We start from the raw sequence: 12,865 nt of genomic DNA, 5'->3' as shown, positions 1-12,865 counted from the left end.
GTTGTCAACCACCTGTTTTGTCCAGAACCAGCACTTACTCAAAGAAGATTTTCACATTTTGTGAACGTTCTCCCAGTTCTCCATCATACAAATGTGATAGGTGTTTTCTCGACTAGTGCTTGTTCGAATTAAAACAGTTTAATTGTTTATTTGTGTAGGTTGTGTTTAATTGTCTTTCTTTCTCTCAATTAATTTCTAGTCTTGTAAAAAAAGTTCTGGTCCACCAAAAATGTTGAGGTACACTCAAAAAAAAAAAGAAAAAAAAGAAAAAAAAAAAAGAAAAGAGGGAAAAAAATTAAGTAAGTAAATACAATTTGACCCCTGAAGGTAATATTTTTCTTGTAGCTGTACAACAACTAAACAATCTCAAATAAGTTTTAAAATTTTATAATGGCCTCGTTGTTTTCTTGAGGTCTTGTTTTCATTTGTTTTGTTTTTTAAATAAATCTTCTCGTAGGAAGAAAACTAAATGGTTTCAAATGTGTTTTTAAATGTGGTTAATGGCCTCAAGTTTCTACAAATCATGAGGTTTTGTTTTCAATTTTTTAAATATATCTTCCAGCAGGTGCTGTTCCCTGAATCAGAGAATCCAAAAAAAAATGTGCATATGGGCAATTCCACGTCATGGACATTACGTTTTGAGACATTTTTAGAACTTTGTTGGTCAGTTAAACACACCAAGTAGCTTTGATTTATAGTTTTGTGTTTGATACTAGTATCTTGTGTCCTAGTAAGTCAAATGATACTATGTATTTGGAAAAGTTCAAATTAATTAAGGAGTCAGAGCACTGCTAACGAGCGTCATGGACATTACGAAAAACGGAAGTGGGTTTTGGGTACAACACACTCAATTCCAAAACTCTGTGAAGTTAAAGTTCAAAATTTTTAGAATACCTTTTTATTTGCTAAACAGGGAAGTAGTTAACATGAACAGTGATAATATTTTTAAGAAAACCTGTCAACTTTCTTGTTACACGTCTTAATAGAGCGTCATGGACATTACATTTTGGGTTATTTTTAGCGTCATGGACATTACGTCAAACTTGTAAAATGATGCATCATGCTTTTGCCCTGAATTTGTAAACCCATGTGCTGCCTTGCTCTTAATATGGGTTTTAAACTATAATGAATGTCCCTATCTTAATGTTTAACCTCTTCCAAACATTTTTAAGAACCAAACCTCCCCCAGAATCTCACCTAAACCCCGCCCCTCGGTAAGTCCCCTTTTTGCACTTTCCGTCCACATCCAACCAGGCTGGCTTCTGCCTTGGAGTAGTTATGATAGACCAGAGATGTAGGTATACATGAAGTAACCTTTTTTTTCTAATTATCTTTAACATAATTCCCTTTTATGTGTTTCTCACAAGGTGATTGTTCATCTTGAGTAATATACTGAACATCTTGCGTCAACATTTTGTGACGACAGTAAATGGAAATTAAACATCAAAGGTTTCTGTAATTTTCAAAGTTGATCTGGATACTGCTATGTTCAAGACTGGGTGAACAATTCCCAGAAGATCAGTTAAAATGAGTTGGGAGGACTTCTTGGGAGGAACAGGTCAAACGTAGATGCTTCCTTAGTTTTCCAAATACGAGACAGTCATTGAGGTCATCCTCTACACGTTCCACCTAGATTGACATGCAAAACAAGAGCGGAGAACAACAAATGAGGGAAAGATTGGCTGCATGGGGCTTTGTTTATCACATACATGTTTCCATGTTTTGTCTTGTTTTCTCTCTATACTTGTTCTGCCTCTCTACTCAAGTATTAGCCATTCTGAAATTATGTAAAAATAAAAAATTACTTTATGTATGACCTCTTTGTATCCAAGCTATCCGTAGATGTGTACAAATCTGCATTACGCCTACATGTAGGCCTTGAGAAGTCTTCTTTGATGATAAAGTCTGTTTATAATGTCCTACATTCATTTAAACTTGTCTCACCAACAGTTCACATACATTTCAGTATGAAAATGTCACTTGAATGTTTTTAGGAAAGATCAGTTCCATGAGAAAACTCACCTGAAAATCTCGGATTTGGGCTGTCAGTTTGTAGAATCTGTGCACGATGTTGCCACTAAACGCGCTGCTAAAAAAGAGCTTGAAACAAATTTCTGATGAGGTCTATGACAAATGTTCTCTTTGACTAGTCCAGGTTTACCTACAATAGGTCCAATTGATAAATTGTAGCATTTACCTTCAAAAAGGTAAGTTTCATGATACATGTAATGTCCATGACGCTAAGTCCATGACGCTAAATGTAATGTCCATGACGCTCGTTAGCACAGTTGTAATTAATTTTTTATTAATTTTCTTGCATTATAGGATTAGCCCCTAAAAACTAGCTTTGCGTATGAAGTCTCATGAAAATATCTCTTACTGGCTTTAAAATATAAAACTAAACACCATGCAATGTCATGGACATTACATTTTATAATTGGTAATTAAGGGCTAATTAAAACGAGTGGCAGCACCCTGTGAATAAATTGACAATGAAGTTTCTTTAAAATTGTGAATACTTACCACCAGTTATATGTTTTAAGCCAAGAATAATTGAAATATCATCTAAAATGTAACCAGGAGGGCATTTTAGACAATTGTGCCAAACATTTCTCAAAAATCATGAATTTGGCACAAAAAAAACTTTTTTAATAAACAATGAAAAACATGGAAAACCAAGGGAAAAAAATGAAACAAACATAGATTTGAAATCACTAGGTATCACTCTTTCTTGCTACTTTAAATTTAAATCCACAAATTTGACTTCAATTTTTTGGGCCGAGGACACTTTTTGGTGGAATTGCCCATAACTTAGCGACACCTGATAGAGCACGTTTTATTTTGTACACACCACTGTGCTGCACCACTGGTATCATCTACATGGTTAAATGAACAAAAAGTTAATTTCAACATCGCTAAACCCGTGCGGTAACTCTTGTTTTATATCGCAATGTTAAATGAGGTGTAATGCAATCGATGTAGCCGAAAAGACGCCACAACACGGCACGGGTTGCAGTAACGTAATTAAAATTGTTTTAATAAATGATCGGAACTGTGTGGAGGAATGCGAGAAAATTAAACGAAGGTCCTAATACATTTGTTGTTATGAACGTGTCGAGCAGTATTTCTTTTAAAAAACAAATTATCATAGTTGTGTTTTTGTTTTTTTTAGCTTTACAATTTGTTTTTGGGGGAGGGGGTTAACCCATTTTGGGGTCAAGCTTGTATCAGAACAAAATTATTCAATGAAGACATTGGTTTTTCAAAACTTGATAATAAAAATCTGAACAACGAAAAAAGACATAATATTTCAGAAACAACTGGCTTATTGACTTATTATGCGTTTGACACTGTACATTGCATACAGTGTACATGTACATTGTCGGTTCAAATGCTGCTCATAATAAATAAATAATTTTAAAAACAATTTTTGTTTTATATGTAACAGCAGCAGCTTCATGCTTCAGTTACGTTAATAATACCCAAAATAACATGAAAACAAACCCAAGATCTTCTAAACATATACATTTACGCTATTTCCAAAATATTCCCAAACTGGAAAAAAATAACCAGAGTATAAGTTGTTTTAACCTTTGACAGCATTACTGCAACTTATTTAAAATCCTTGGGAAAAAGAAGTGAACAAAAAAACATGCCAGAGGCACAATAGCATTCCAGAGAGCCTATTCTCTGAAGCGTATCCAAGTTCTACTGCAATGACCTGACATACTTCAGTCATATGTAGTCTCTACAATATGTATCATGTACAAATGAACACACACCTTTTGAAAGACAGATTTCCGACTGTTACACAGGGTCAGGTGTAGTTTGAATGGTAGTATGCAATATTAGAATTCCATCACGAAATGGCAGTTCCAAAAGTGCATTATTCTGCTTGGTATCGTGCGTTTACGCACATGCCCCATACCTTTGGAACCGTCTCCCACATCAAATTCGTTCTGCAGAGTCACTGAAGTTTTTAAGAAATATCTATAAAAAATGGTTGATTGCCATGGACCAATTATCTTGATTTTTGTAAATGTATGTTTGAGTTCCATTCAACATTAACCTTTGATGAGACATGTTTGTAATTTGAAGCAAGACATAGCACAATGTAGAAATAAGGAAACAAGATAGCCTTCCACTTGGACACAATTCAGACTGATTTAACTGTGGCGCCATAGCATTCATCACGACTTGCATCAATCACATTAACCAAAACTTTTTATTCTATCAAAACTTCATGGCGTATTCAGGCCTCAAAATAACCCACGGCACCCACAGCATGCCCCTTTCCACATGTACCAGAGGAAAATGTCCATGCCCCTTCAAGAGCGAAATTTAAGGTCTGCAAATTAAACACTAGAAACTTTGGACCATGATACATGTAAGTTTGTATGCAAGATAGACTCAATACTAGTCTCATTGCATTACTTGAATTCAGGCTGGATTTTCTTTGATTTACCATTATTTTTCCTGCCCCTTTATACTGGAGCTAAAACAAGTATCATCTACTTTTATAGATCTAGTGCTATTTTGTCTTAGTGTACAAATGTAGATAAACCCGCAGAATCACACAGGGAATCTAAAGTTAAATTGGAAAAAACACTTAACAACAGAATGCATATTTCTTTTTGTACTAACACATCTGCAAGTAAGCAAGGCGTCCCTTGTGAACAGCATCGAACTCTAACAACGATACCAACTTAATAACCGTGAAATTGAAATGAAATTGAAAAAAAAAAAGACCTGTGAGATAATCAAACGTTTTGCCAGCATCAGAGTTTAAGAGCCTCCTCTCCTCTAACTTACTTGACTCGGTCCTGCTCGTAAGATCGCAGCTGTTCATCTCGGTCCAGCACGGAGAGAATGATACTCCGCTCCTCTGGGGACAGATGTTCTAGATCGATCAGCGAAGGAGAAAGGCGTTGAGGGACCATCTGTCCAATGCTCCCCGAGGACTGGTGATGGGGTAGGTCTTGACCGTCGGAAGACATCGAGTGAGGGGGGTGGGGGGAGGCGACGATGGGGAAGAGAGAATATCTTTAGGCCGACGATGAGGACGAAGGGGACTCGTGGCAGCAACGAGGAGAATTGTCATCTGAGGCTAGACATTTTGAGTCTGCAGGGGAGATATAAACACAGACAGGTTATCATTATGAATAGTGTATAGGCTTGTGGGTGAGAGTAATCGAGCGTAATGTGATCACTGCATTTATGACCAGAAAGAAAACTTTCAAGGAGAAATGCCCCGCAATCTTTTTTTTTATTTTGTAAGCTTTCTACAGACACACCGACAATTGAAGCGCACTAGGCGACTGATCTTTCTCATCATACATGTACATACAGACCTGATTCTTTACGGTGGCAATTGCATTATACTTTTGTACTCCAAGCCCCTGGCCATTCCTTAGTGCCCATTTGCATTTTAATTGACCAATTTTCATTTCTAGATTTCCCTCTCGAAAAGAGGTGCCCTTTTACCTTGGAGGTAGAATTCTGCCTTTGAAGCCTTACCTATGGAAAAAAAAACTTGCTCAGAAGGACTCCAATTTTACACTGGACAGCAGGACTGTATAGCAGGTTTTAATCATGACCTGAATAGTCCGGCAATCTTGTGTATTTAATAAACCTTCACTTTTTTACACATTCTTAAAAGAGTTTTTTTTGTATGGACTTTTCAGTCTGCTTTTTATGTAATCATTAGTGTTTTTATAATTTGCTATACTTTTATGGAATTTTTGTGTAATTTGCCCCTTCTCCATCCTCGGATGGAGAAGGCACAAAAGAAATGCAATAAATTATATAAAATTTGCATTATTATTAAAGACACTGGACACTATTGGTAACTTAACACAGGCCGCTAAAAGTACAGTGAGAATAACTCTGCGCAGTAAACCTACACTGTACTAAAACCACGCTGTAAAACGCTTAGGCAAACATCACAGAATATAGTCCAGGTGGAAACCACGGTAGAATTACACCAAAGCCAGTCACGGTAACTTTTCGCGTGGCAGCGGAAGAAACAAGGCAATGGGAACACGGCTTAATACGAATACAATTTACCCATGATCACAGCTGCTACTCTGTGGATTCACAATAGGTCTACATGTACTTCACCATAGACCTTTTCGCAATCACCCAATGCGTAAGCGCTAACTGTAATAAGGTGCATGCTGGTCTAGCTAGCGATCAAACTTGATCGCTAGCTAGACCAGCATGCACCTCATTCTACACATACGGTTCTGTAGCATATCTCTGAGTAGTTCCGATACATGGCCATTAGACTTTGCTGATATTGACCTAAGTTTTCACCAAGGTCTACCAATGACACAAAGTAATTCATTTGTGCAGAACAAGGGATCTGGAAGGACTTCCAGAAACTATGGTGACGACACAATAGACCAAGGTGGCAGCACTTCATGGCCCATCTCACACCACCAATTATAACCATTATTAATTATTTCATGGAACAGGTCACCGGTTTTTATTAAGATGACCACAGACCATGACCCGCAGGTGATGATCAATCAGCCCGCAATATTAAAGCAAATGTAAAAATTAAACAATAAAATTGCACTTTTTTCCACAAAAGCAGAAGGTCATGCCAACATTGCATTTAGCATTTAGGGAGGTTTTGTGCAACAATCAGATTTAACTTGGTTTTACCCATTACATGTACGTACACTGCTCTAGAATTGAAAAGGTCATAGGTTCGAATCCAACCCAAGTAATATGCCTGTGATTTTTTTCACAGAGCTTGGGAAAGTACTGAGAATAAAGTGTATAAACCACATTGGTGTATATGGGCAAAAACTAAAATTAATATTCATCACAACGCAAATTTCCATCTATTACATGTATAAAGACAGTGGAAACTATTGGTAATTACTCAAAAATAATTATTAGCATAAAACCTTACTGGTAACGAAAAATGGGGAGAGGTTGATAACTATAAAGCATTGTGAGAAGCGGCTCCCTCTGAAGTGACGTAGTTTTCGAGAAAGAAGTACCGGTAATTTTCCACAAATTGAGACCTCATATTTAGGATTTGAGGTCTCAAAATCAATCATCTGAAAGCACACAACTTTGTGTGACAAGGGTATTTTTTCTTTCATTAAGCAACTTTGACGACTGATTGAGCTCAAATTTTCACAAGATTGTTATGTTATGCATGTTGAGATACACCAAGTGAGAAGACTGGTCTTTGACAATTACCAATAGTGTCCAGCGTCTTTAAATCGCAACATTATGTATATTATGTAAAATACAATCAATAAAATGTGAAAATTTCATTCCAAAAGGCTGTCACGTTTTTGAGAATCGTTGTTAATCCATATTGATGGACTGATCTATTTTATGAGCAGACAACCTGCTGTTTATGTTTGTAAACTTGAATTGATTTCTCATTGTGAACAGCTGCAATGATTGCACCATGCAGGCCTTGAACTTTGATCATGAAGGGGCGCAGCAATTTTTCTCTGCTAAAAGGGGCACTTCTACATGTATTGAGGAAAATGTCAATTTGTACTGGAACTTATCAACGGGCACCACAGCAAAAGCACAGGGCACCAGCATTTGCGGTAGGTGCCGAGGGTTATTTCTAGGTCTGTATTACCTAGTGCATGTTTGTGTGATCAAGTGGGTGTTTTTGTGTGGGTGTTTTACTTTGTATGTGTGCTGGTACCTGTGTGAATATTTACTTCTGTATATATCAGAAGTAAATGCTTGTGGATCATCGCTTGTAACCTGTTCCACACTATTGAGGAAAACAAATAGAGAGGAATTAAGAGAAAAAAGGCATAAAGTGTGACAGGTTTTTGTCACTGGACACAGCCACAAAAACACTACAGTGAAGAGAGCTGTGGAATGTGCCCTCATAGACATTAGAGAGCTGCTTTTAAAGCCATTGGACCCTTTCGGTAAACAGTGTTGTCCAAGGCCCACACTTTGTGTACCACAACTTCTATATCAAATAACAAACCTGTGAAAATTTAGGCTCAATCGGACATCGAAGTCGGGAGAAAACAACGGAAAAACCCACCCTTGTTTCTGCGCGTTTCGCCGTGTCATGACATGTGTTTCAAATAAATCCGTAATTCTCGTTAACGAGAATTTATATTGTTTTGCTGTTTTCTCAAAAAGTAAAGCATTTCATGGAATAATATTTCAAGAGAAGTCTTTCAACATTGCCTTCTGTAAACCCTGTAAGTTATTTGTAAATCTGTGAACTTTTTTTTTTTTTTTCTGAACCGAAAGGGTCCAATGGCTTTAAAAGCACAAGTATCTAAAATCACAACCAAATTATGCTAACTAGAATAATGTAACCAGTCAAGATACCATGTTACAGCACTGCTCTGTGACTAGTTTCCCGCTTGTAATAGCTGCTTAGCAATATTTCATGATTAAAGGAACATGTTGCCTTGGATCGGACGAGTTGGTCTATAAAAAGCGTTTGCAACCGTTTGTTATAAAATGCATGGTTGGAAAGATGTTTTTAAAGTAGAATACAATGATCCACACAAATTTGCCTCAAAATTTCATGGTTCTCCTTTTGCTTTGTGAACTAACACGGTCGTCCATTTATGGGAGTCAAACCATAAATGGCCGACCATGTTAGTCGACGAGGTAATAGGAAAACCACGCAATTTCGAGACATATTTGTGTGGATCATTGTATTCTACTTTTTAAACATCTTTCAAACCGTATGCATTTTATAACAAACAGTTAATCATGCTTTTCAAAGACCAACTCAACCGTTCCAAGGCAACGTGTTCCATGAAATTTAGGCCCTGGTCAGGTTGCTCTGTGGGAAGAGAGCTGTGGAATGTACCTTCTGGTGTTAAAAGCACAAAAAGTATCTAATTATCTAAAACTTAAAGCACAACACAATTAAGCTTACCAGTCAAAATACCTTGTCACAGCGCTACTTTATGACTGGTTTCCTGCTTTTTTAGCAGAAAAGTTGTAAGGAATATTTCCTGTGTAAGCATGCAGCTCTTTGAAATTTGGCCTGGTCAGCTTTGCTGTTTAGTAACACACAGTAAGCTATTATTAGAGAAAGCTGTCATGGGGTGGATTTCACAAAGAGTTAGGACTAGTCTTATCTAGAGTTAGGACCAGTTACTCATCCTAACTTAGGACTATCCATGCAATTTGTATATCTCCTAGGACTAGTCCTAACTCTTTGTGAAATTCACCCCAGGCTTGTCGAGAGGTATCTATCTCACCCAACAAAAATTATGCAGTATAGTCAATTTTAAGACTGGGTAGCCCTCTGGACTACCGGTAGTAGTGGGAAAAGGGTAGCCCTCTGGCCTACCGGTAGTAGTGGGAAAAGGGTAGCCCTCTGGACTACCGGTAGTAGTGGGAAAAGGGTAGCCCTCTGGACTACCGGTAGTAGTGGGAAAAGGGTAGCCCTCTGGACTACCGGTAGTAGTGGGAAAAGGGTAGCCCTCTGGACTACCGGTAGTAGTGGGAAAAGGGTAGCCCTCTGGACTACCGGTAGTAGTGGGAAAAGGGTAGCCCTCTGGACTACCGGTAGTAGTGGGAAAAGGGTAGCCCTCTGGACTACCGGTAGTAGTGGGAAAAGGGCAGTGCATGGCCTACAGCATGTATACTTCATACGAATGACAATTAAGTTGGTAAATGCTGGTAGCCAGAAAACGTTAACACAGCAAGGTCTAATTTCATGGCTCTGCTTCCCACTGTAAAAAATAATAATGTAGGATCCTTCCGAACTCTGGTCTAAAGAAGTCCAAATTTGTGCGCAATTCAATGCCCAAACAGCTTGAACTCGGACGCTGGTTTTTGGTCATGGCTGTTCCTTGTGGTTCAAAGATAAATAATATTATCATTTGATTGTATAAAAACATTATACAATAGTCGACCTCAACCAACCATCGCTTCAAATAATACAAACTTGCCATATTCTGTTTATGAAGCAACTCATTGGATATTTGGGAATTCAGTCAAGCCAGTTATAAATCAGTTGTTAATAAATTGAAATGATTACACAAGTAGTGAACTACAATAGGCCGCAAGAAGTACTTATTATTTAGGTCAATATTCCAATCAAGCACACTACAAACACAGCTGTTGACACACATCCAAGTATTGCAATGAATTACAAACTAGTATGAATACTCATACAACAAAAGTTCGCAGTAAATTTATTCCAGGGCTCGATTTTTAGACTTGACCAAGGGCCTGAGGCCAGTGGTTTCAGTTACGACCAGTTAGCTCAAGACATGCAAGGGACCAGTCCTATGGTCTTACATTTTTCTTTTTTTAATTCAACATCTTCGTCTCAAAAAAAAAATGTTCAAATACCGAGTCCGAGTCTCACAAATATCTTTCAATTCTACAGAGAATCACCCATTAAACCCATTTATATTTTCATGTTTAAAAGATGCAAGCACTGCTTCAGACCTCTTTATTCAAGTACATTTGTAGCAGCAGGTTTGGGGAGTTGTTACATAAGAGTGGACTAACCACTAGGACCTGGTTGTTAATATTTTCATGTCTAAAAGATCAGTACTGCTTCAGACCTCTATATTAAAGTACATTTGTAGCAGCAGGTTTGGGGAGTTGTTACATAAGAGTGGACTAACCACTGGGACCTGGTTGTTTATATTTTCATGTTTAAAAGATGCAAGCACTGCTTCAGACCCCTTTATTCAAGTACATTTGTAGCAGCAGGTTTGGGGAGTTGTTACATAAGAGTGGACTAACCACTAGGACCTGGTTGTTAATATTTTCATGTCTAAAAGATGCAAGCATATATGCAAAATGACGTCATAAGGTTATTCTCGCTCGGGTATTCTCCGATGGGCCGAACCGCTGTGGAGTTTAGTATTTAGTGCCTTCCTTAAACAGAAGAGATCAATCTTCTCTTAGTGTTTTATTCAAATGAAATAGTTTAGATGATAAACCATGTTCTCATTTTGATTACTAGTCTCTTCTCATTTTGATTCTGGTCGTGTAAAAAAAATCCCGAGCTACAAGTCCTTGTGGATTTTCCCAAAAATTGTGAGCCCTGTATTCATCTACAGCAGTTGCTCACATGAAAGCTCTATCAATGATTGTGGCACTGTCACACATTTCAAAATATGCCACGCCCACTTTACCATACAGGCCCAAGATGCCACGCCCACTTTACCATACAGGCCCCAAGAAGTCCCATGGGAATTGCACTTAAATGTTTGTTTGTGCACTTGTGTGAGTATTTAGGCCTATGATTAACACCATGGAGGTAGAAATAGTAACACTAACAAAAGTTGTAAAATGACTTTAACAGTCTTTAAAGCCATTGGACCCTTTCGGTTCAGAAAAAAACAAAACAAAATCACAGTATTACAAATAACTTACAGGGTTTACAGAAGGCAATGTTGAAAGACTTCTCTTGAAATATTATTCCATGAAATGCTTTACTTTTTGAGAAAACAGCAAAACAATATAAATTCTCGTTAACGAGAATTACGGATTTATTTTAAACACATGTCATGACACGGCGAAACGCGCGGAAACAAGGGTGGGTTTTTCCGTTGTTTTATCCCAACTACGATGACCGATTGAGCCTAAATTTTCACAGGTTTGTTATTTGATATAGAAGATGTGGTACACAAAGTGTGGGCCTTGGACAACACTGTTTACCGAAAGTGTCCAATGGCTTTAAAGACTTGAAGTCTGCTCAAGTATTTAAAGTTTCAATGATGAAATGGGTGATACACATGTACATGTAGTAAAATCACACATGAACATACAAGCTTTGGAGATGGAATACAAAGCAAAATGAGCATACAGTAGATACGCATGTAACGCAGTGGCTTGCCAACTGGATAGTCCATGCGCAGGGGTCCAAAGAATTTACCAATGTTCCCTCATATATAAATGACCCATCCTAGTCTGTGTGCAATACATGTTGTTAAGACGAGCGAGAGAAAATGTATTCCTATCCAAATATTAATGAGTCACTCACCTAAAAATATGAAGTTATTGAACCAGCCTTTGATATTATCAGTATATCACCCTGATCGCTAAGTGTCCTCCACAGGCTTTTGTCTACAGATCCAAACAAGAGTATTCTTTCCTCACATCTGTCTGATGGTATGCGAGTGCAGGTGGTGGCTATTAAAGTACTGGCATTCCTGCACTGGAGCAGTGCCAAACGCAGTCTCTGTGACAGGCTTATTTAGTTTTGTAGATAAACCACTCTGCACGATCATGCATGACAGCACACCCACAAGGTAGAATAGCACTGCATGTGTGTGTGTGTGTTACACCAATAGACAGGGAACACCACACAACCCTATAACCACTAGTTGCACAAAAGCCTGGTGGTACTAACATGCTTAAAGGTACACACGATGAGTTCAAAACCTCATTGTGATCTGTTTATATTACGGGGGAAAAGGAATGGCTGGGTTTTTGTGTATTGTTATGATCATAAACGATATACGGCACATGGTGGTTGAAATTAGCATTTGACTGCGAACAAGGCCAGTGATTTCTGCATCTCAAAGACAAGTTAACTTGACTCTGGAATGCGCCAGTGCATCCACTGCTCCCTTTTATTGGATGCTCTTCATATATATACCTTTTTTGGTTTGGGACCATTGAAACCTATATATACAGCTATTAGACCTATACACAATAAAACTGTCACCTGTGAAAATTTCAGGTGGTCGCGTTTTAGAGATATCGCTGAGAGATAAATCCTGAGAGATTATACACATCTGACCGAGTTCGGTAGTCTTAATGTTTTCCAATTGAATAGCATTACCTCACTGTCTTAAAACTGAAAAAGTTATGTTCAAATGTTGACTTTGAGTCAGATAAACCTCTTTTCCATTTTGATCAGATA

General features: G+C 37.8%; 1 protein-coding gene across 8 annotated transcripts in view; it reads right to left on the bottom strand.

Moving 5' to 3' along the window:
• LOC139946774 (synaptotagmin-like protein 4) overlaps window positions 1-12,865 on the bottom strand; it is an 84,414-nt gene that overhangs the window by 61,808 nt on the left and 9,741 nt on the right. For 7 of the 8 annotated variants that reach the window (XM_071944465.1, XM_071944466.1, XM_071944467.1 and 4 more), the window contains exon 2: window positions 4,813-5,122. In XM_071944465.1, coding sequence (XP_071800566.1) covers window positions 4,813-4,997 — 185 coding nt within the window. In that variant the 5' untranslated portion in view covers window positions 4,998-5,122. Of the gene's footprint in view, window positions 1-4,812; window positions 5,123-11,980; window positions 12,176-12,865 lie in introns of those variants that run through there. The other variant, XM_071944461.1, reaches the window with a different exon arrangement.

This window comes from Asterias amurensis, chromosome 14, assembly GCF_032118995.1.
Source record: "Asterias amurensis chromosome 14, ASM3211899v1".
In the NCBI taxonomy this organism is placed as follows: domain Eukaryota; kingdom Metazoa; phylum Echinodermata; class Asteroidea; order Forcipulatida; family Asteriidae; genus Asterias; species Asterias amurensis.
Note: the sequence above shows the minus strand (reverse complement) of the source record. Positions and strands in the feature narration are given on the sequence as shown.